The 23,698-nt window shown below is 50.2% G+C and overlaps 1 protein-coding gene across 1 annotated transcript in view; it reads right to left on the reverse strand.

The window, feature by feature from the left end:
- IGF2 (insulin like growth factor 2) overlaps window positions 1–21,264 on the reverse strand; it is a 64,561-nt gene extending 43,297 nt beyond the window's left edge. Inside the window, exons 1-3 of the mRNA XM_038765386.1 lie at window positions 21,239–21,264; window positions 18,969–19,022; window positions 15,317–15,365 (exon numbers count right to left, since the gene is read on the reverse strand). Of these exons, the coding sequence (XP_038621314.1) occupies window positions 15,317–15,365; window positions 18,969–19,022; window positions 21,239–21,264 (129 nt within the window). The remainder of the gene's footprint in view (window positions 1–15,316; window positions 15,366–18,968; window positions 19,023–21,238) is intronic.
- Between the last annotated feature and the right edge of the window lie 2,434 nt (window positions 21,265–23,698).

A 23,698-nucleotide genomic window follows, 5' to 3' on the forward strand; every position in this document is an offset into this window, starting at 1 on the left:
GAGCACTGGACTGAGCGCTTGGGCAGTACAAGTCTGCAACATATAGAGACGGTCCCTACCCAACAACCGTCACCGTCTTTTCCACATCGATGCCGGCCAGCAGAGCAGATTTAGGGTCCCGGGGAAGTGGGGCTCCACAAGGGTAGTGCCTTGTTTCTCGGGGGGCTACCCCTGTCCCCCCACCCCGGGCTGACTGCCCCCCACTTTTCCTCAGCCGCCGCCCCTACAACTCTCCCCCTCTGGTTCCCCTCACCCCACAACCCTGAGCCAAAATGAAGACTACAGAACAACAGAGGACAGTCACAACACGCAGACAAGCACAGAGAAGCAGCGTTGCTCAGCAGAAAGAGCGCGGGCACAGCTGAAAATTGGCGGAGCCAGGATTTGAATCCATGACCACGGAATCATCATCATCATCATCATCCTCAATAAATACGATTGACTTTGGGCAAGTCACTTCAGTTCCCTGTGCCTCAGTGACCTCATCGGGAAAATGGGGATTAAGACTGTGAGCCCACCGTGGGACAACCTGATCACCTTATAACGCCCCCCTCAGCACTTAGAACAGTGCTTTGCACATAGTAAGCACTTAATAAATGCCATTATTATTATTATTATTATTATTGTTAAGCACACAGTCACACACCTGCAAACAAGCATGCACACAGACACTCACCCGCACCTGCATGCAAACACACACAAAAACCAGCACCCATACAAAAGCATTCATTCATCCATTCAATCGTATTTATTGAGCGCTTACTGTGTGCAGAGCACTATACTAAGCGCTTGGTAATCAATCAATTGTATTTATTGAGAGCTTACTGTGTGCAAAGCACTGTACTAAGCACTTGGGAAGTACAAGTAGGTGACATATAGAGATGGTACCTATCCAACAACGGGCTCACAATCTAGAGCGGGGAGACAGACGACAAAACAAAACATGTGGACAGGTGTCAAAATCGTCAGAACAAACAGGATTAAAGCTAGATGCACATCATTAACAAAAAAGTAGAACAGTAAATACGTACAAGTAAAATAAATAGAGTAATAAATTTGTACGAATATATATACAGGTACTGTGGGGAGGGGAAGGAGGTAGGGTGGGGGGGTGGGGAGGAGGAGAGGAAAAGGGGGGCTCAGTCTGGGAAGGCCTCCTGGAGGAGGTGAGCTCTCAGTAGGGCTTGGAAGGGAGGAAGAGAGCTAGTTTGGTGGATGTGTGGAGGGAGGACATTCCAGGCCAGGGGGAGGACGTGGGCCGGGGGTCGACGGTGGGACAGGCGAGAACGAGGCTCAGTGAGGAGGTGAGCGGCGGCAGAGGAGCGGAGGGTGCGGGCTGGGCTGGAAAAGTGAGCAGACACAGACACACTCCTGCACCTCTACACAAGCATGTACACAGACACAGCTGCACACACCTGAGAAGCAGCGTGGCTCAGTGGAAAGAGCCCGGGCTTTGGAGTCAGAGCTCATGGGTTCTAACCCTAGCTCCGCCAATTGTCAGCTGTGTGACTTCGGGCAAGTCACTTCACTTCTCTGGGCCTCAGTGACCTCATCTGTAAAATGGGGATTAAGACTGTGAGCCCCCCATGGGACAACCTGATCACCTTGTAACCTCCCCAGTGCTTAGAACAGTGCTTTGCACATAGTAAGCGCTTAATAAACGCCATCATTATTATTATTACCTGCACCCACACACAAATATGCACACAAGCACCTGTACGCACACAAGCATGGAGTCACACACCTACGCCCCAACACAAGCGTGCAGACCCAAACCCACACCCATACACAAGTACACAAACAGACCCACACCTGCACCAGCACACAAACACACATTCACACCCATACAAGCATACACAAATACACACCTGCACCCTCACACAATAATAATAATAATGATGGCATTTATTAAGTACTTCTCTCTTGTACACAAGCGTACAAGAACCCATATATACACACAAATGAATAATAAATAATGATGGCATTTGTTAAGCGCTTACTATGGGCAAAGCACTGTTCTAAGCGCTGGGGAGGTTACAAGGTGATCAGGTTGTCCCACGGGGGGCTCACAGTCTTAGTCCCCGTTTTACAGATGAGGGAACTGAGGCACAGAAGTTAAGTGACTTGCCCAAAGTCACACAGCTGACAAGCGGCGAAGCCGGGATCTACCCGTGTGCACACCTCCACACACACCCAGGCACTTCTACACAAACACACCCTCACAAAAACCCGCTCACATATACAAGCACACACCCAAATGTGGACCCACGCATTCATTCAATCTTCTTTATTGAGCGCTTACTGTGTGCAGAGCACTGTATTAAGCGCTTGGGAAGTACAAGTTGGCAACATATAGGGACGGTCCCTACCCAACAACGGGCTCACAGTCGCCACACTCACCCACCATTTAAGCACACGTACACGCACGCTCAAGGAGGAGGTTTAAACATTCATTCATTCATTGAATTGTATTTAGTGAGCGATTACTGTGTGCAGAGCAGTGGACTAAGCGCTTTGGAAGTACAAGTCGGCAACATATAGAGACGGTCCCTACCCAACAAGGGGCTCATCACAGGGCTGTTTGGAACCAGCCTCACTCCTGACCCCTGACCCCTCCGCGGGCCGGCCAGGGGGAGTGTGGAGCAGGGAGGGGGGGGGTCCCCAGAATAGTGGGTCCCTAACTCTTCCCTGCTCCCCTCCTCCGCTGCTGTTGCTCCCCACCGCCAGAGCTCTCCACTCTGTGCTATCCACTCTGCACTCTGCTCTCCTCTTTGCTCTCTCCCCTCCGCGCTTTCCTCTCTGGGCTCTCCATTCAGTCATTCATTCAATCATATTTATCATCATCATCATCAATCGTATTTATCGAGCGCTTACTATGTGCATTCATTCAATCATATTTATTGAGCGCTTCCTGTGTGCAAAGCACTGGACTAAGCGCTTGGGAGAGTACACTAGAACAACAAACAGACACATTCCTGCCCACAGTGAGCTCGCAGTCTGCTCTCCGCTCTCCCCTCTGTGCTCTCTGCTCTGCGCTCTCCTATCTGCTCTCCTCTCTACATGCTCTTCTTGGAGCTCTCCGCTCTGCACTCTCCGCTCTGCATTTTGCAGTGCTCTCTACTCTCCGTTCAGTGCTCTGCTCTGCTGGTTCGCCTCCTATCTCTCTGTCTCCTTCATGGGCTCCTCCTCGGCCTCCCAGTTCTGGATCCCCTTCTATTCTCCATCCACGCTCACTCCTTTGGAGAATTCATTCACTCCCATGGCTTCATCGTCTATGCAGACGACTCCCAAATCATCATCATCGTCAATCGTATTTATTGAGCGCTTACTATGTGCAGAGCACTGTACTAAGCGCTTGGGAAGTACAAATTGGCAACATATAGAGACAGTCCCTACCCAACAGTGCGCTCACAGTCTAAAAGGGGGAGACAAAGAACAAAACCAAACATGCTAACAAAATAAAATAAATAGAATAGATAGGTACAAGTAAAATAAATAAATAAATAGAGTAATAAATCTGTACAAACATATATACATATACACAGGTGCTGTCCACATTTCCGTCTCTATGTCACCGACTTGTACTTTCCAAGCATTTAGTATAGTGCTGTGCACACAGTAAGCGCTCAATAAATACAAATGAATGAATGAATGAATTTCCAGCCCTGATCTCTCTCTCTCTTTCTCTGCAGTCTCCTATTTCCTCCTGCCTTCAGGACATCTCTACTAGGTTGTCCCACTGACACCGTAACCTTAACACGTCCAAAACGGAAGTCCTCATATTCCCATCCACACTCTATCCTTCCCTGTCTTTCCCATCACTGTAGACGGCAACCCATCCTTCCTGTCTCACAAGCCCGTAACCTTGGCGTTCTCCTTGACGCCTCTCTCTCCTTCAACCCACATATTCAATCCGTCACTAAATCCTTTCGGTCTCACCTTCACAACATCCCTGACGCCTCTCTCTCCTTCAACCCACATATTCAATCCGTCACTAAATCCTGTCGGTCTCACCTTCACAACATCGCTGAAACCCGCCTTTTCTTCTCCATCCAGACTGCTACCATGTTAATACAGTCACTCACCCTGTCCCACCTGGATTACTGCATCAGGCTCCTTGCTGACCTCCCAGCCTCCTGTCTTTCCCCACTCCAGTCCATACTTCACTCTGCTGCCCGAGTCATTTTTCTACAGAAAAGTTCAGGACATGTTTCTCCACTCCTCAAGGAACTCCAGGGGTTGCCCATCCACCTCAACAGCCAACAAAAATCCCTTTCCCCCTCCTACCTCCCCTTGCTGCTCTCCTATTCCAACCCAGCCCACACATTTGGCTCCTCTAATGCCAATCCTCTCACTGGGCCTCCAACTCATCCATCTCACCTCCGACCCTTCACCCACATCCTGCCTCTGGCTTGGAACGCCATGGGTTCAAATCCCGGCTCCGCCAATTGCCAGCTGTGTGACCTTGGGCAAGTCACTTAACTTCTCTGGGCCTCAGTTACAACATCTGTAAAATGGGGATTAAGACTGACACACACACCCCCCCCGTGGGACAACCTGATCGTCTTGTAACCTCCCCAGCGCTTAGAACAGTGCTTTGCACATAGTAAGTGCTTAATAAATGCCATTATTATTATTCATATCTGACAGACAATCCCTCTCCCCACCTTCAAAGCCTTATTAAAATCACTTCCAAGGGCCTTCCCCCACAAAGTCCTCATTTCCTCTTCTCCCTCTCCCTTACACTTGGATTTGTACCCTTTATTCACTCCTCCCCAAAACCTCCCCAGTGCTTAGAACAGTGCTTGGCCCATAGTAAGCGCTTAACAAAGACCATTATTATTATCATCAATCATATTTATTGAGCGCTTACTGTATGCAGAGCACTGTACTAAGCGCTTGACATATTATTATGTCCATATCCATAATTTATTTATATCTGTATCCCCTCTAGGCTTTAAGCTTCTTATGGGTAGGGACCATGTCTACCAACTCTGTATGTTGTCCTCTCCCAAGCACTTAGTACAGTGCTCTGCACACAGTAAGCACTCAATAAATACGACTGATTGATCAATTGATTGATTGGTAGTAGAAGTGGCAATAGTAGTAGTAGCGATAATAGTAGTTGTAGTGATAGTAATACCTGTCTGCTGAGTGGCCTTGGGAAAGTCACTTTACTTCTCTGTGCCTCAGTTATCTCTTCTGCAAAATGGGGATTAAGACTGTGAGCCCCATGCAGGATGGGGACTGTGTCCAACCTGATTACTTTGTATCCACCCAGAGCTTAGTACAGTGCCTGGCACATAGTAAGCGCTTAACAAATACCAGAATTATTAGTAGTAGTAGTAGCAGTGTGGCTCAGTGGAAAGAGCACGGGTTTGGAAGTCAAAGGACATGGGTTCTAATCCTGGTTCTGCCACTTGTCTGCTGTGTGACCTTGGGCAAACCACTTAACTTCTCTGTGCCTCAGTTACCTCATCTGTAAAATGGGGATTAAGACTGTGAGCCCCACGTGGGACAACCCGATTGCCTTGTATCTACCCCAGTGCTTAGAACAGTGCTTGGCACATAGTAAGCGCTTAACAAATACCATTATTGGTAGTAGTAGTAGTAGTAGTAGTAGTAGTAGTAGTAGTAGTAGAAGTGATAGTAGTAGTACTAGCAGTGATAGTAGAAGTGATAGAAGTATTAAGTGGTAGAGGAGGTAATAGTAGTAATAATAGTAGTAGTGATAGTAATAGTAGCATTCATTCATTCATTCAATCGTACTTATTGAGCGCTTACTGTATGCCAAGCACTGTACTAAGCACTTGGAAGGTAGAATTCAACAATAAAGAGAGACAGTCCCTGCCCACACCAGGCTTACAGTCTGCCAGCATTAGTAGCACTATGGGGAGTAGTAGTAGAAGCAGTGTGGCTTAGTGGGCTTGAGAGTCAGAGGTCATGGGTTCTAATCCTGGCTCCGCCACTTAACAGCCATGTGACTTTGGTCAAGTCACTTCATTTCTCTGTGCCTCAGTTACCTCATCTGTAAAATGGGGTTAAGACTGTGAGCCCCACATGAGACAATCTGATTGCCTTGTATCTACCCCAGGGCTTAGAACAGTGCTTTGTACATAGTAAGTGCTTAACAGGTGCCACCGTTATTATTATTAGAAGTGACAGTAGTAGTAGTAGTAGCAGTGGTAGTAGTAGCAATAATAGTGTTAGTAGGGATATAGGTGGTAATAATAATGATGGCATTTATTAAGCATTTACTATGTGCAAAGCACTATTCTAAGCCCTGGGGAGGTTACAGGGTGATCAGTTTGTCTCACGGGGGGCTCACAGTCTTAATCCCCATTTTTCAGATGAGGTAACTGAAGCACAGAGAAGTGAAGTGACTTGCCCAAAGTCGCACAGCTGACAAGTGGCGGAGCCGGGATTTGAACCCAAGACCTCTGACTCCAAAGCCCAGGCTCTTTTCACTGAGCCATGCTGCTTCTCAATGCTCTGCACCCAGTAAGCGCTCAATAAATACAATTGAATGAATGAATAGTAGTGATGATAGTAGTGATAGTAGTAATAGTGATAATAATTATTATTATTATGGTATTTGGTAAGCGCTTACTATGTGCCAGGCACTGTACTTCATTCAATCATATTTATTGAGCGCTTACTGTGTGCAGAGCACTGTACCAAGTGCTTGGAAAGTATAATTCAGCAACAAATAGAAACAATCCCTACCGAACAACAGGCTCACAGTCTAGAAGAGGGGAGACACACATCAAAACAAGCAAACAGGCAATATTGGTAGCACTGGGGTAGTGATCTCCTCTCAGGGTAGCACCTGGAGAGTTTCCAGTCATTCATTCATTCATTTAATTGTATTTATTGAGCGCTTACTGTGTACAGAACACTGTACTAAGCACTTGGGAAGTACAAATCGGCAACATATAGAGACAGTCCCTACCCCAAAATGGGCTCACAGTCTAGATTGGGGAGATAGACAATGCAACAAAACAAGTAGACAGGTGTAAATACCATCAGAATAAATAGAATTATAGCTATATAGTAATAATGATGATGAGACCAGTGCTCAGTGCTTAGAACAGTGCTTGGAACATAGTAAGCACTTAACAAATACCAACATTATTATTATTATTATTTGTTAAGCACTTATTATGTGCCAAGCACTGTTCTAGGGACTGGGGTAGATACAAGGTAATGAGGTTGTCCCACGTGGGGCTCACAGTCTTAATCCCCATTTTACAGATGAGGTAACTGAGGCCCAGAGAAATTAAGTGACTTGCCCAAACTCACACAGCTGACCATGGCGGAACCCATGACCTCTGATTACCAAAACCGGGCTCTTTCCACTAAGCCATGTTGTGTCCACACACATATATACATCATTCATTCATTCAATCGTATTTATTGAACGCTTACTGCGTGCAGAGCGCTGTACTAAGCGCTTGGGAAGTCCAAGTCGGCTACATAGAGAGGCAGTCCCTACCCAATAATGGGCTCACAGTCTCGAAGGGGGAGACAGACAGCAAAACAAAGCATGTGGACAGGTGTCAAGTAGTCAGAACAAATGGAATTAAAGCTAAATGGACATCATTGTCAAAATAAATAGAATAGTAAATAAGTACAAGTAAAATAGAATAATAAATCTGTTTAAACACCAGTCCTCTACCAGTCACGACTACAGGAGGGAGAGTCACGCAGAGGCCTACCTTTTCCATTCCTAGTGTGGGCAATGGCTAGCGAGATATAGTGGACTTTCTATCCGCTATGTCATAATGAGCCTACTTTTGGGTAGGGACCGTCTCTATATTGTACTTCCCAAGCGCTTAGTACAGTGCTCTGCACACAGTAAGCGCTCAATAAATACGATTAAATGAATGCTTCTCCGTAGTAGCAGCAGTGGTAAAAGTAGTAGTAGCAGCATTAGGAGGAGGAGGAGGAGGAGGAGAAGCCCACTGTGGGCAGGAATTGTTGCTGAACTGTAGTTCCCAAGCGCTTAGTACAGTGCTCTGCACACCATAAGTGCTCAATAAATACGATTGGATGAATGAATGTTAGGGAATCAGCATGGCTTAGTGGCTAGAGCATGAGTCTGGGAGTCAGAAGGTCCTGGGTTCTAATCCAGGCTCTGCCACACGTCTTCTGTGTGACCTTGGGCGAGCCGCATCACTTCTTTGGGCCTTGGCTAACTCATCTGGGAAATGGGGATTAACAGTGTGAACGTTGTGGGACAGGGACTGTGTCCAACCTGATTAACTTGATTTACCTCAGGATTTAGAACAGTGCTTGGCACACAGTAAGTGCTTGACCAGTACCATAATTATTACTATTATTACATTATTATTATTAGTTATATTAATATTAATTATATTAATTATATTAACATTGATAATTAGTTATTATATTATTATTACTAATAATAATGATGGCATTTATTAAGTGCTTACTATGTGCAAAGCACTGTTCTAAGCGCTAGGGAGGATACAAGGTGATCAGGTTGTCCCACGGGGGCTCACAGTCTTAACCCCCATTTTACAGATGAGGGAACTGAGGCCCAGAGAAGTGAAGTGACTTGCCCAAAGTCACCCAGCTGACAATTGGCGGAGCCGGGATTTGAACCCATGACCTCTGACTCCAAAGCCCGGGCTCTTTCCACTGAGCCACGCTGCTTCTCTAGTAGTAATAATAATAATAATAATAATAATGACGGCATTTGTTAAGTGCTTACTATGTGCAAAGCACTGTTCTAAGCGCTGGGGAGGGATACAATAGAAATAGTGGTAGTAGCCATAGTGGTAGTAATAGCACCAGGGTAGTAGTAGAGAAGCAGCGTAGCTCAGTGGAAAAAGCCCGGGCTTTGGAGTCAGAGGTCATGGGTTCAAATCCCTGCTCTGCCGCTTGTCAGCTGTGTGACTCTGGGCAAGTCACTTAACTTCTCTGTGCCACGGTTACCTCATCGTAAAATGGGGATTAAAACTGTGAGCCCCTCGTGGAACAACCTGATCAGCTTGCATCCCCCCCAGTGCTTAGAACAGTGCTTTGCACATAGTAAGCGCTTAATAAATGTCATTATTATTATTCTTAATGGTAGTAGCAGCTTGGTGTAATGGATAGAGCATGGGCCTGGGGGTCAAAAGGTCATGGGTTCTAATCTCGACTCTGCCACCTGTCTGCTGGGTGACCTTGAGCAAGTCACTTCACTTCTAGACTGTGAGCCCACTGTTGGGTAGGGACTGTCTCTATATGTTGCCAACTTGTACTTCCCAAGCGCTTAGTACAGTGCTCTGCACACAGTAAGCGCTCAATAAATATGATTGATTGATTGATTGATTCTCTGGGCCTCCGTTACCTCATCTGTAAAATGGGGATTGAGACTGTGAGCCCCACAGGGAACAGAGACTGTGTCCAACCCAATTTGCTTGTATCCACCCCAGCGCTTAGTACAGTGCCCGGCACAAAATGCTTAACAAATGTCATAAATATTATTATTGTTCATTCAATACATTCATTCAGTCGTATTGAGTGCTTACCGTGTGCAGAGCACTGTACTAAGCACTTGGGAAGTACAAATTGGCAACCTTTAGAGACGGTCTCTACCCAACAATGGGTTCACAGTCTAGAAGGGATTGGTAGTAGTAGTAGTAGTAGTGGTAGTAGTAATGGTATTTATTGAGCAGCCACTGAATCCAGAGCACTATATTAAGCGCCTTGGAAAGTACCAGAAGCAAGATATGATCTCTCCTCTCAGGAAGCTGATATTCTTCTGGAATTTTTGATGTAAGTGGTCATCATCAATCATCAATCGTATTTATTGAGCGCTTACTATGTGCAGAGCACTGTACTAAGCGCTTGGGAAGTACAAATTGGCAACATATAGAGACAGTCCCTACCCAACAGTGGGCTCACAGCCTAAAAGGGGGAGACAGAGAACAAAACCAAACATACTAACAAAATAAAATAAATAGAATAGATAGGTACAAGTAAAATAAATAAATAAATAGAGTAATAGATAGGGAAAGAGGGACTGGAGAAGCCGAGCTGGCGGAGAATGGGAGTGAATGGAAGAAATGATTGGGTATTTGTTAAACGCTTACTACTACTACTACTACTACTAGTACTACTACTAGTACTACTACTACTACTATTACTAGAGAAGCAGTGAGGCTCAGTGGAAAGAGCACAGGCTCGGGAGTCAGAGGTCATGGGTTCTAATCCCGACTCCGCTGCTTGTCAGCCGGGTGACTTTGGGCAAGGCATTTAACTTCTCTGAGCCTCAGTTACCTTATCTGCAAAATGGCTATTAAAACTGTGAGCCCCATGTGGGAAAACCTGATCATTTTGTATCCCCCCCAGCGCTTAGAAAAGTGCTTCACACATAGTAAACGCTTAACAAACACCACTATTAGTATTACTACTGAGAAGCAGTGTGTCTAAGTGGAAAGAGCCCGGACTTGGGAGTCAGAGGACATGGGTTCTAATCCTGGCTCCTCCACTTGTCTGCTGTGTGACCTTGGGCAAGTCACCTAACTTCTCTGTGCCTCAGTTACCTCATCTGTATAATGGGGATTGACTGTGAGCCCGCTGTTGGGTAGGGACCGTCTCTATTTGTTGCAAACTTGTACTTCCCAAGTGCTTAGTACAGTGCTCTGCACACAGTAAGCGCTCAATAAATACAATTGAATGAATGAATGAATTAAAAAGTGAGGCCCACATGGGACAACCTGATCACCTTGTAACCTCCCCAGCGCTTAGAACAGTGCTTTGCACATAGTAAGCACTTAATAAATGCCATCATTATTTATTATTATTTAAGTGGAGTTCATTCACTTAAGTGGCCCTGTATCTACCCCAGCACTTAGAACAGTGCTTGGCACATAGTAAGTGCTTAACAAATACCGTAATTATTACTACTACTCCCCTTTCAGGATGGCACTTGGAAAGTTTCCCCTAGTCTACCTGTCACGACTACAGGAGTGATGATAGTTATAATTCTATTTATTCTATTTTGACACCTGTCTACATGTTTTGTTTTGTTGTCTGTCTCCCCCTTCTAGACTGTGAGCCCATTGTTGGGGAGGGACCGGCTCTATATGTTGCCGACTTGGACTTCCCAAGTGCTTAGTACAGTGCTCTGCACAGAGTAAGCGCTCAATAAATATGATCGAATGAATGAATGCAAAGAGGGAGAGTCCAGCAGAGGCATAGCCATTCCATTCCTAGCTTGGGCAGTTAGTGAGTGTAAGGCAACCTGCTACAAGTCATCATCAATCATCAATCATATTTATTGAGCACTTACTGTGTGCAGAGCACTGTACTAAGCGAATAAGTCAAAACTCACCTGTGCTGGGCAGCAGCAGCACGGGAGAGAATCAAGGGCGAAGATTCAAGTTTACCGTGCGGAAGGAGGCAATGGTACTAATAACAATAATAATGATGATGGCATTTGTTAAGTATTTACTATAATAATAATAATAATAATGGCATTTATTAAGCACTTACTATGTGCAAAGCGCTGTTCTAAGCACTTGGGAGGTTACAAGGTGATCAGGTTGTCCCACTGGGGGCTCACAGTCTTAATCCCTGTTTTACAGATGAGGTAACTGAGGCACAGAGAAGTGAAGTGACTTGCCCAAAGTCACACAGCTGACAGCTGGTGGAGCCGGGATTAGAACCCATGACCTCTGACTCTAAAGCCTGTGCTCTTTCCACTGAGCCACGCTCCTTCTCAGCGGTAAACCACTTCTGGATTTTTACCAGAAAACTCTACGGACCCACTACCAGAACGATGGCAGACGGAATTAGGGCATTCTGGGAGAGATGTGTTTATGGTGTCACTATGGGTCAGACCTGACGCGACCGCATAAGGGAACAACAACAACAACAATTACTACTACTACTACTACTAATAATGATTTGGTATGTTTGGTTCTGTTCTCTGTCTCCCCCTTTTAGACTGTGAGCCCACTGTTGGGTAGGGACTGTCTCTATGTGATGCCAATTTGTACTTCCCAAGCGCTTAGTACAGTGCTCTGCACATAGTAAGCGCTCAATAAATACGATTGATTGATTGATTGATTGATTCAAGGCCCTGCTGAGAGCTCACCTCCTCCAGGAGGCCTTCCCAGACTGAGCCCCTTCCCTCCTCTCCCCCTCGTCCCCCTCTCCATCCCCCCATCTTACCTCCTTCCCTTCCCCACAGCACCTGTATATATGTATATATGGTTGTACATATTTATTACTCTATTTATTTATTTATTTTACTTGTACATTTCTATCCTATTTATTTTATTTTGTTGGTGTGTTTGGTTTTGTTCTCTGTCTTCCCCTTTTAGACTGTGAGCCCACTGTTGGGTAGGGACTGTCTCTATGTGTTGCCACTTTGTACTTCCCAAGCGCTTAGTACAGTGCTCTGCACATAGTAAGCGCTCAATAAATACGATTGATTGATTGATTGATTGATTGTTAAGTGCTTACTATGTGCCTTCTAGACTGTGAGCCCATTGTTGGGTAGGGATTGTCTCCTATTTGTTGCTGAATTGTACTTTCCAAGCACTTAGTACAGTGCTCTGCAGACAGTAAGCGCTCAATAAATGCGATTGAATGAATGAATGTGCCAGGCACTGTACTAAGTGCTGGGGTGGATACAAACAAATCGGGTTGGACGCAATCCCTATCTCACACAGGGCTCACGGTCTCAATCCCCGTTTAACAGATGAGGGAACTGAGACCCAGGGGAAGCAGCATGGCTCAGTGGAAAGAGCCTGGGCTTTGGAGTCAGAGGTCATGGGTTCAAATCCTGGCTCTGCCAATTGCCAGCTGTGTGACTTTGGGCAGGTCACTTAACTTCTCTGAGCCTCAGTTCCCTCATCTGTAAAATGGGGATTAAGACTGTGAGCCCCCGTGGGACAGCCTGATCACCTTGTAACCTCCCCAGCGCTTAGAACAGTGCTTTGCACATAGTAAGAGCTTAATAAATGCCATCATTATTTATAATTATTTAAGTGGTGTTCATTCATTCAATCGCATTTATTGAGTGCTTACTGTGTGCAGAGCACTGTACTAAGTGCTTGGGAAGTACAAATCAGCAACATACAGAGACGGTCCCTACCCAACAATGGGCTCACAATCTAGAAAGGGGAAGTGACTTGCCCAAGATCACACAGCAGACAAGTGGTGCATCCAAGATTAGAGCCCATGACCTTCTGACTCCGAGGCCTGTGCCCTATCCACTACACCAGGCTACTATGCACCTGACACTGTACTAAGCGCTGAGGTAGATGCAAGGTAATCAGAGTGGACCCGGTTCCTGTTCCGCAATCTAAGAAAGAGAACAGGTATTGAATCTCCATGCTAGAAATAAGGAAACTGAGGCCCAGAGAAGTCAAGTGACTTGCCCAATAATAATAATAGCGATGGCATTTATTAAGCGCTTACTATGTGCAAAGCACTGTTCTAAGCGCTGGCAGGTCACACAGCAGCCAAACTACAGAGCCGGGATTAGGCCTCTTGATTTCTGTGCTCTTTTCACTAAGCCACACTGCTTCTCGTAAAATGCAAGGAGAGAAGGCACCTTAAAAAATGGTATTTGTTAAGCCCTTACTATGTGCCAGGCCCTGTACTAAGCACTGGGGTAGATACAAGATGATGATGATGATGGTATTTGTTAAGCGCTTACTATGCGCAAAGCACTGTTCTAAGCGCTGGGGGGGATACAAGGTGATCAAGGTGTCCCACGTGGGGCTCACAGTCTTCATCCCCATTTTACGGATAGGGGAACTGAGGCTCTAAGAATTTAAGTGACTTGCCCAAGGTCACACAGCAGACATGTGGCAGAGTCGGGATTCGAACCCATGACCTCTGACTCCAAAGCCTGTGCTCTTGCCACTGAGTCACGCTGCTTCTCAAGATAATCAAGTTGGACACAATCCATGTCCCACACGGGGCTACCAGTCTCCGTCCCCAATTTACAGAGGAGGTAACTGAGGCACAGAGAAGTTTAAGTGACTTTCCCAAGGTCACACAGCAGACAAGTGGTGGAGTCAGGTTTAGAACCCAGGTCTTCTGACTCCTAGGCTTGGACTCTTTCCACTAGGCTGTGATGCTTCCTTCCATCCCCAACACCCCCTCTCCATCTCCCACTCCCCTTCCGCGGGACTGTGGTTGATTCAGTACCAGTCCACCCGTTCTTTCCTACCAAGCTAGACACCAAAAGTGAATGGTAGAATGGGAGGGAGGAGGAGATAAAGAGAGAGGGAGGGAGGGGAGAGAGAATAATAATTATGGTATTTGTTAAGAGCTTACTATGTGCCAAGCACTGGGTAGATACAAGATAAATAGGTTTTCCCACGTGGGGCTCACAGTCTTATTCCGCATTTTACAGATGAGGTCACCGAGGCACGAAAAAGTTAAATGGCTTGCCCAAGGTCACACAGCAGACAAGTGGTGGAGCCAGGATTAGAACCCTCATCCTTTGACCCCCAAGGCCATGGTCTTGCCACTAAGCCATGCTGCTTCTCACTAAGACATGCTGAGAGGGGAGGGTGGGATAAAGGAAGGGTTCTAACCCCAGCTCTGCCAAATGTCTGCTGGGTGACCTTGGACAAGTCACTTCACTTCTCTGGGCTTCGGTTACCTCATCTGTAAAACGGGGGTTACAAGAATGAGCCCCATGTGGGGCAGGAACTGTGTCCAACCTGATTAGCTTGTATCTACCACAGTGCTTAGAACAGTGCTTGGCACATAATAAGCGCTTAACAAGTACCGTTATTCCCTCTAGACTGTAGACTTGTTGTGGGCAGGGAATGTGTCAATTGTTGTGGTGGACTCTCCCAAGCGTTTAGCACAGTGCTTTGCACACAGTAAGAGCTCAATAAATCTGATTGAATGAATGAATGGAGAGAGAAAGGGGAGGGGGGAGAGGGAAGAGAGGGGAGAAGGAGGAAGGGGAGAGAGAAGGAGAGAGGGGAGATAGAGTGAAGGGGAGAGAGGGATTGGAGATTGGAGGGAGAGGAGAAGAAGTGAGGTGAAGAGAAGGGGAAGATTGAAAGGGGGAGAAAGAGGGAGGGAGGGGGGGAGAAGAAAGGGAGAAAGAGGGGAGAAGGAGGGAAGGGGGGCGGCACTAAGCACTGTTTCTCTCCACTGGGGAGAGAGACTTGCAGGAATTTTGGTCCGCGGCCCAGAAACGTTTGATTTATTACATAAAAAAATAAATAAATAAAATGAAAGGGAAACAGAATCTTGCCTAAGTTTTCTAAAGACAGCCGGCCGGGCCGCCGAGGACTGAAAAAGTTTGAGTAACCTCGCTTACCTCCTGCTCTTCATTACTGGCCTTCCCCTCCCTGCTAGGCTTCCAGGGCCTCAGAGCCGAAACAGAAAGGAGGGAGAGGAGGAGAGGAGGGGGAGAGAAGGGGAGAAGGGGGGGTGAGAGGGAAAGGAGGGGAGAGATGGGGAGAAGAAAGCCGAGGAGGGGGGAGATGGAGAGATGGGGGCAAAGGGGGAAAGGGAGAGAGGAGGAGAGAGAAGATGGGCAGATTTGGGGAGAGGGGAGGGAGAGGAGGAGAAAGGAGGGGAGAGAGGGGAAGAGGGGGAGAAGAGAGCAGAGGAGGAGAGAGAGGGGAGATGGGGAAGAGAAGGGAAGAGGGGGAAGAGGGAGAGGAGGTGGGTAGAAGAGGGAGAGAGGAAGAGAGGGGAAGAGGGGGAGAAGAGGGCAGAGGAGGGGAGAGGAGAGAGAAGGGAGATGGGGAAGAGAAGGGAAGAGAGGGGGGAAAAGGGGAGAGAAGGAGAGGGGGTAGAAGGGGGGAAGGGTAGAAGAGGGGAGAGGGAGAGAGAGGGGAGATGGGGAAGAGGAGGGAAGGAGGAAAGGGGGAGAGGAGAGGGGGTAGAAGAGAGGAGAGAAGGAGAAGGGGTAGAAGAAGGGAGAGAGGAAGAGGGGGAGAAGAGGGGAAAGGAGGAGAGACGGGGAGATGGGGAAGAGGAGAGAAGGGGGAGAGAAGATAGAAGAGGGGGAAAGAGGGAGAGGGGGAGAAGAGGGGAGGGGGAAGAGAGGGAGAGCAGAGGAGGGGAGAGGAGGAGGGGAGATAGGGAAAAGAGGGGAAAGGGGAAAAGGGGGTAGAAGAAGGAAGAAGGGGAGAGAGGAAGAGGGGGAGAATAGGTGGGGAGAGGAGGAGAGAGAGGAGTTGGGGAAGAGGAAGGAAGAAGGGAGAAAGGGGGAGAGAAGGAGAGAAGGTAGAAGAAGGAGAGGGGAAGAGAGAGCAAAGAAGGGGCGAGGAGGAGAGAGGGGAGATGGGGAAGAGGGAAGAAGAGGGAAAGGGGGAGAAAGTAGAAGAGGGGAGAGGGGGAGAGAGAGGGAGAGAAAGAGGGGAGGAGGAGGGGAGAGAGGGGAAGAAGAGGAAAAGGAGAGAGGCAGAGGGGTGGGAGGGTGGGTGGGATTTCAGCAGCCGGGGGGGGGGGGGCTCCCACCACAGCGGTTCGGGGTTCAGGCCCCCCCCCTCCCCTTGCATCCCGGCAAGCAGGCTGGTTAACCCCTTCGGGCTCAGGCTCCGTGGGGGGGCTCGGGGGCGCGGGCTGGTTTTCCCATTTCGGCCGGGGCCTCTGCCGGCCCCCCTCCTCCTCCCACCCCCCAATTTGACAACTCTTCGGGCCTGCCGGGTTCAAGCCAAGGCCACACGCAGATGGGGAGAGAGGGCGGGAGGGAGGGAGGGAGGGAGGAGGAGGAGGAGGAAGAGGGGAGGGGGTGGTGGGTGGGTGGTCAGCCCGCTCAGAGAGCCCCCTCTCCGCCGGGCTCTAGCAAAGACCCCCACCCCCTCCCCGCCCGCTCCCCCACGAAGCCCTAAGGTTGTGAAGCAGGGGGAGAGCGGGGCGCTGCGTGTCTCTGCTATCGGCAGAGATAGGGTCGGGGGTCCTGTCGGGACACAAGGGGGGCGGGGGGCGTCACTGGCCCCCACCCCCCAACAATCCAGAAACTTTCTCCTGAACCTCCCGGCCCGGGCCGAGGACCCCTCCTCAAATCTCCCTGACGCTGGGACAGGGCCCGGGGAAAATCCAATTTTCAGGACGGGCCCCTTGCCCGGACTGAGGGGGCGGGGAGTCCGAGGACCCCCAAGATGAAAATTCCTCATTGCCCCCCTCACCCTCCAGCTGCACTCCCGCCCCGCCTAGACAGCAGCATTTGGGTCTGGGGGCTGCTTTCTGGACCGCAGACCCCCATCTCTCCCTCCCACCCCGGATGACCCCCCGCAACCTCTGCCCATCTGGCCCCCTCGCCCCCTCCCCAGTGGCTGGACGGAAGCCCCCGGGGTGGGCTGTCCTGCTTGGCTGTGTGGGAGGTAATGAGTGGGGGGTATCGACCAGCATCAAGGGACTCGCCCCCGCCCCCCCACGACCACCCCTCAGCCTGGAGGAGGCCATTCGGCCTGAGTTTAGGTTTGGGGGCGGGGGCGTTCTGGAGCCGACAATAATAATAATAATGACATTGATTAAACGCTTACTATGTGCCAAACACTGTTCTAAGCGCTGGGGAGGTTATAAGATGATCAGATTGTCCCACGGGGGGCTATTCATCCCCAATTCCCCCCATCATCGTCCTTCGCGGACCCCGTTAGCTGCTGTTCCCGAGACCCAGGGGCAGGGGGAGGGTGGAAAGGGCTTCCCTGGATGGGGTGCGGGTGGGGGGGCTTTGGGACTCCCCCTAAAATACTCACACACTCATTCATGCAATCGTATTTATTGAGCGCTTATTGTGTGTAGAGCACTGTACTAAGCGCTTGGGAAGTACAAGTCGGCATATACACACACACTCTCTCTCTTTCCCCCCCCTCCTCCAATTGCGCTCGATCCAGGCAGCGATGAATGGTCACAGAGGAGAGGGGGGTGGTCTATGTCCATACCCCCTAGAGGGGTTGGGGGTGAGGGGGGAGCTGAAGCAGACCCTCCCTCAAAATGGGACACCCCCCTCCCCCCAAGGCCACCCCGGGAGTTCAGCATCCCCCTGGTTTAGCTCACGTCTGTCCTAGGATCCCCCCGCACCTCTCCCGACCCCCTGACAGGGGCAGGGGAGACCCCAACCCCGGGTGCTACACTTTCCTTGGATGGGGTGGGGGGCTTTGGAGGGGGAAGAGATGGGAGAGACAAGTTTCCAAATCCGCAGCTTTGAAGTTCCCGGCTTCCCCCTCAGGACGCGACATCCCGGAGACGGTCCTCATCCCCAGCGCTTAGTACAGTGCCTGGCACCTAGGAAGCGCTTAATAAATACCAGAATTCTTCTTCTTATCCTCCCGCAACTCCCGCAAAGATCCAACCAGATGCCCGACCCCCGACCCCGCAATACCTCCCACCTTTCCCCCTTCCCTCCAACCTTTCCCCCTTCCCTCCACTCCTGCATCCCCCCACCCGTTCCTCCCAGAGGGGCGGGGATGAGGAGGGAGGGTCCAGCCTGGGGGACCTTTCCCCAAACTCCAGGCTGGGGAAGAGGGGGAGAAGAGGGCAGAAGAGGAGAGAGAAGGGAGATGGGGAAGAGGAGGGAAAAGGGGAGAGAAGGAGAGGGGTTAGAAGAGGGCGAAGGGGGTAGAAGGGGAGAGAGGAGGAGATAGACTGTGAACCCACTGTTGGGTAGGGACTGTCTCTATATGTTGCCAACTTGGACTTCCCAAGCGCTTAGTACAGTGCTCTGCACACAGTAAGCGCTCAATAAATACGATTGATGATGATGAAGAGGAGGGAAGGGGGAAAAGCGGGAGAGAAGGAGAGAAGGTAGAAGAGGGGGAGAGAGGGAGAGCAGAGGAGGGGAGAGGAGGAGAGATTCCCACACCCCCCAACGCCCCCACGCCCTTCAGGAGTGGGCTGGGCTCCTCGAAGCGCTCTCCCCCGCCGCCGGACCTCGGCTCGTCCTCCGGTGACCCCGGGGGTCGCCTGCCCTGGGGGGGGGGGGATAGGTGGGGTGTCGGGGGTCCCTCCGGCCTCACCTGTAGGCTGTTCCCCCGGCTGGGCGGGACGGACAGGCGGCAGCAAGCCGAGGACTTCTCCCGGCCCATGTCGGTCGGGAGCGGTGGAAGGGGTGGGATGGGGGGTGGGGGGCGGGATGGGGGGAGTGGGGAGGGGGGAGGGCAGCTGAGGATGCAGGGGAGGGGGCGGCGCGGGACCAGAGCCCACTGGCTCCCCGGGGCCTGGAGGAGGAGGAGGAGGAGGAGGAGGATCTCTGGGGAGGGGGCAACGTGGACCACCCGGGGGGGAGAGGGGTCGAGGCCGGGGGTGGGGGGTCGTGGGAGGTGTGGGGGGGCTGGGGAGGGGTCGGCGGCTCCGGCTCTTTCCTTTCCCGGACCCTCTCCGGCCCTGGACAGACAGGAGCGGCCCCGGCCCCGGTTCTTATATAGGCCGAGTCCGGAGTAGGGTCCTTTCCGACCCAGTAGGGAAACACAACAAAGTCACCCAGCCAATAGCCTCCGGCTCCGCCCCCTCCCCCCAAGCCCCCTCCCCGAGCCCCGCGTGGGATGGTGGAGGGGGGCGGAGAGAGAGGACGGGGGGGGGGGGGGGGAAGAGACGGACCCGGAGAATCAGAGACGACGGAGAGAGAGGGAGACCCAGGGAAAGTTTTTCGCCACCGTTAATCCAGGGATGACGGAAAGCGGGGCGTCTCCTACACTGGGGGCGAAAGCGGGATGGGGCTCAGGGAGGAACGGTCCCGGTCCTCTGACGCACGGACCCACGGGTTTGCGGGGGAGTGGGGGGCGGGGACGGCCCTCCCGAAGCCCCCTCCCCTCCCCGCCCCGCAGTCAGGACCGGAAGAAGCTGGAGACGTTTATTACGGGACCAAAGTCCCAAGCCCGGCCGGGGATCGGGGCAGAGATCAACGGGTCAGCCCTCCTCTCTCCCCCCCTCCCACTCCCCACACCGCCCATCTCTCCTCGGAAGGACCTCTGATTCGCTTGGGTCCACCCCAGCGCTTAGCACAGTGCCTGGCACATAATAAACGCTTAACAGATGCCATCATCAGTAAGGTTATTGTTACCTCTCCAACCGGCTCCAGAGGGGACCCCGGCGATCGGGCCCCGGGGGGCTGGGGAGAACCCTAACCCAGAAGCCAAAATAGCCTCAATTTTGAGTTCCCCATCACACACACACACACACACACACACCCCTCCAACACTCGTCTGCTGTGTGACCTTGGGCGAGTCACTTCACTTCCCTGTACCTCAGTGACCTCATCTGTAAAATGGGGATGAAGACTTTGAGCCCCATGTGGGACAAGCTGATCACCTTGTATCCCCCCCCCAGCGCTTAGAACAGTGGTTGGCACATAGGAAGCGCTTAACAAATACCATAGTAATAATAAAAATATCACACACGCACACTCAGCTCCATTGCGCGCCGAGTGGATTTCTTTCTCTCTCCGCCTTTGGTCGCCCGCACCGAATCTCTCAGATGGGCCGAAATTTCCCCCTCCCCTTTTCTACCTCCACATGGGGGGTGTCTGAAAGATCCGGATAGGGCCAAAGGACGACCCTCTCTCCCTTCCCCCCCCCCAACTCCCTCCCTCCCTAATCCCTTTAATTCTGCCAGATTAGGGCATAGACCGGCCCCTCCCTGTCCCCTCCCGTTTCCCGGTCCTGGATTGCGCAAACGAGACCCCGAAAGGGTTATATGTCCCCATGGGGGAGGGGAGGAGGGTCTCGGCTGCGAGGTTAGGACCCCTCTCTTCCCCCCCCCCCGTTGTCCCCCCATTCTAAATAATAATGATGGCATTTATTAAGCGCTCACTATGTGCAAAGCACTGTTTCCCCCCCCCCCCCTTTTAGACTGTGAGCCCACTGTTGGGTAGGGACTGTCTCTATGTGTTGCCAATTTGTACTTCCCAAGCGCTTAGTACAGTGCTCTGCACATAGTAAGCGCTCAATAAATACGATTGATTAATTGATTGATTGTTCTAAGCGCTGGGGAGGTTACTAGGTGATCAGGTTGTCCCACGAGGGGCTCACAGCCTTAGTCCCCATTTTACAGATGAGGTAACTGAGGCCCAGAGAAGTGAAGTGACTTGCCCAAAGTCACACAGCTGACAATTGGCAGAGTCGGGATTTGAACCCATGACCTCTGACTCCAAAGCCCAGGCTCTTCTCTGGAAAGCTGAAAGAGAAGGGCGAGGAAGCCTGTCCCCTATCCAGGGAGACCGGGAGGATTTCGAAACTCGCGGAAATCAACCCCCTTAGGAGCAATTCATAATGGGGAGCCCCCATCCCACTTTTTCAAAAAGCGAAGGGTCGCCATAGGGGAGCTGCAGGGGGAGGGGGCTTCGGCGAGCAGAGGTTGAGTTTTTGGCAGAGGAGAAGGGTGCGAAACATCTCTAGTCCCCCAGAAATCGACCCACCGAAGGAGTCGTATTTGGGGGTCTCCCTGCTGCGTGCGTTTGATCTTTCAGCCGCTTCGGAGTTATCCTTCCCGGCAACTAAAGGGTGTGTGGTGTGAGCTCCCGGGTGGGGGGACGGGGAGGAGGGGGTTAATGGGGTCCATTCACCGGGTTGGGGTTGGTTGGTTCCTCAAGGCCGGGAAGAGAGAGCCAAAGAGGAGGGACAGAGAGAGACTGAGAGGTGGGGGGAACAGAGAGAGAGACAGAGAGATCTAGAGAGAGGCATGGAGAGATAGACAAACAGAGACAGAGAAAGTGACAATAGACAGAGACAAAGAGTCCCTGGAGGAGAGAGGGAGACCAAGAGAGACAAACAGAGACAGAGAGACCCAGAGGGACTCACAGAGAGTAGACAAACAGAGACAGAGAAAGTGACAGATAGACAGAGACAAAGCGTACCTGGAGGAGAGTGGGAGAACAAGAGAGCAAAACATAGAGACAGAGAGACACACAGGGAGTAGACAAACAGAGACAGATAAAGTGACAGATAGACAGAGACAAAGCATCACTGGAGGAGAGTGGGAGAACAAGAGAGCAAAACACAGAGACAGAAAGACACAGAGAGACACACAGAGAGTATGTTGCCAACTTGTACTTCCCAAGTGCTTAGTACAGTGCTCTGCACACAGTAAGCACTCCGATTGAATGAATGAATGAGTAGACAGAGACAGAGAAAGTGACAGATAGACAGAGGCAAAGCATCACTGGAGGAGAGTGGGAGAACAGGAGAGCAAAACATAGAGACAGAGAGACACAGAAAGATGGACAGAGAGACAAAGAAAGTGACAGACTGAAGCAGAGAGTCCGAGGAGTGAGGAAGTCCAACAGAGAAAAACAGAGACAGAGAGAGACAGAGTCAGAAAAAATGACAGATAGTGACAAAGAGTCCCTGGAGGAGAGAGGGAGAACAAGGGAGCAAAACCCAGATACAGAGAGACACAGAGAGATAGACGGAGACAGAGGGACACACAGGGAAGACAGAGACAGACAGAGAAGGTGACAGATTCATTCATTCATTCAATCACATTTATTGAGTTCTTACTGTGTGCAGAGCACTGTACTAAGTGCTTGGGAAGTACAAGTTGGCAACATATAGAGACAGTCCCTACCCAACAACCGGCTCACAGTCTAGAGGGGGGAGACAGACAACAAAACAAAACATGTGGACAGGTGTCAAGTCATCAGAATAAATAGAAGTAAAGCTAGATGCACTACATTAATCAATCAATCGTATTTATTGAGCGCTTACTGTATGCAGAGCACTGTACTAAGTGCTTGAAAAGTACAAGTTGGCAACATATAGAGACAGTCCCTACCCAACAGTGGGCTCACAGTCTAAAATGTGCCTCTCACAGTTTAACAAAATAAATAGAATAGTAAATATGTACAAGTAAAATAAATAGAGTAATAAATCTGTACAAACATATATACAGGTGCTGTGGGGAGGGGAAGGAGGTAGGGCGGGGGGATGGGGAGGAGGAGAGGAAAAAGGGGGCTCAGTCTGGGAAGGCCTCCTGGAAGAGGTGAGCTCTCAGTAGGACAGATAGACTGAGGCAAAGCGTCCCTGGAGGAGAGAGGGAGACCAAGAGGGCAAAACAGAGACAGAGAGACACAGAGATAGCCAAACAGAGAGACAGAGAAAGAGACTGAGGCAGAGAGTCTGAGGAGGAGTGAGGGAGACCAACAGAGAAAAACAGAGACAGAGAGAGACAGAGAAGAGACAGAGAAAGTGACAGATAGAGGCAAAGCATCCCTGGAGGCGAGAGGGAGAGCAAAGAGAGAAAATCACAGAGACTGGGAGACCCAGAGAGACACACAGAGAGTAGACAAACAGAGACAGAGAAAGTGACAGATAGACAGAGACAAAACATCCTTGGAGGAGAGTGGGAGAACAAGACAGCAAAACACAGAGACAGAGAGAAACAGAGAGACACACACAGAGTAGACAGAGACAGAGAAAGTGACAGATGGAGACAAAGAGTTCCTGGAGGAGAGAGGGAGACCAAGAGAGAAAAACAGAGACAGAGAGAACCAGAGAGATACACACAGAGTAGGCAAACAGAGACAGAGGAAGTGACAGATAAACAGACACAGCATACCTGGAGGAGAGTGGGAGAACAAGAGAGCAAAACACAGAGACAGAGAAACACAGAGAGACACACAGAGAGTAGACAAACAGAGACAGAGAAAGTGACAGATAGACAAAGCGTCCTTGGAGGAGAGTGGGAGAACAAGAGAGCAAACCACAGAGACAGAGAGACACAGAGAGACACACAGAGAATAGACAGAGACAGA

Source organism: Tachyglossus aculeatus, chromosome 22 (genome assembly GCF_015852505.1).
Source record: "Tachyglossus aculeatus isolate mTacAcu1 chromosome 22, mTacAcu1.pri, whole genome shotgun sequence".
In the NCBI taxonomy this organism is placed as follows: domain Eukaryota; kingdom Metazoa; phylum Chordata; class Mammalia; order Monotremata; family Tachyglossidae; genus Tachyglossus; species Tachyglossus aculeatus.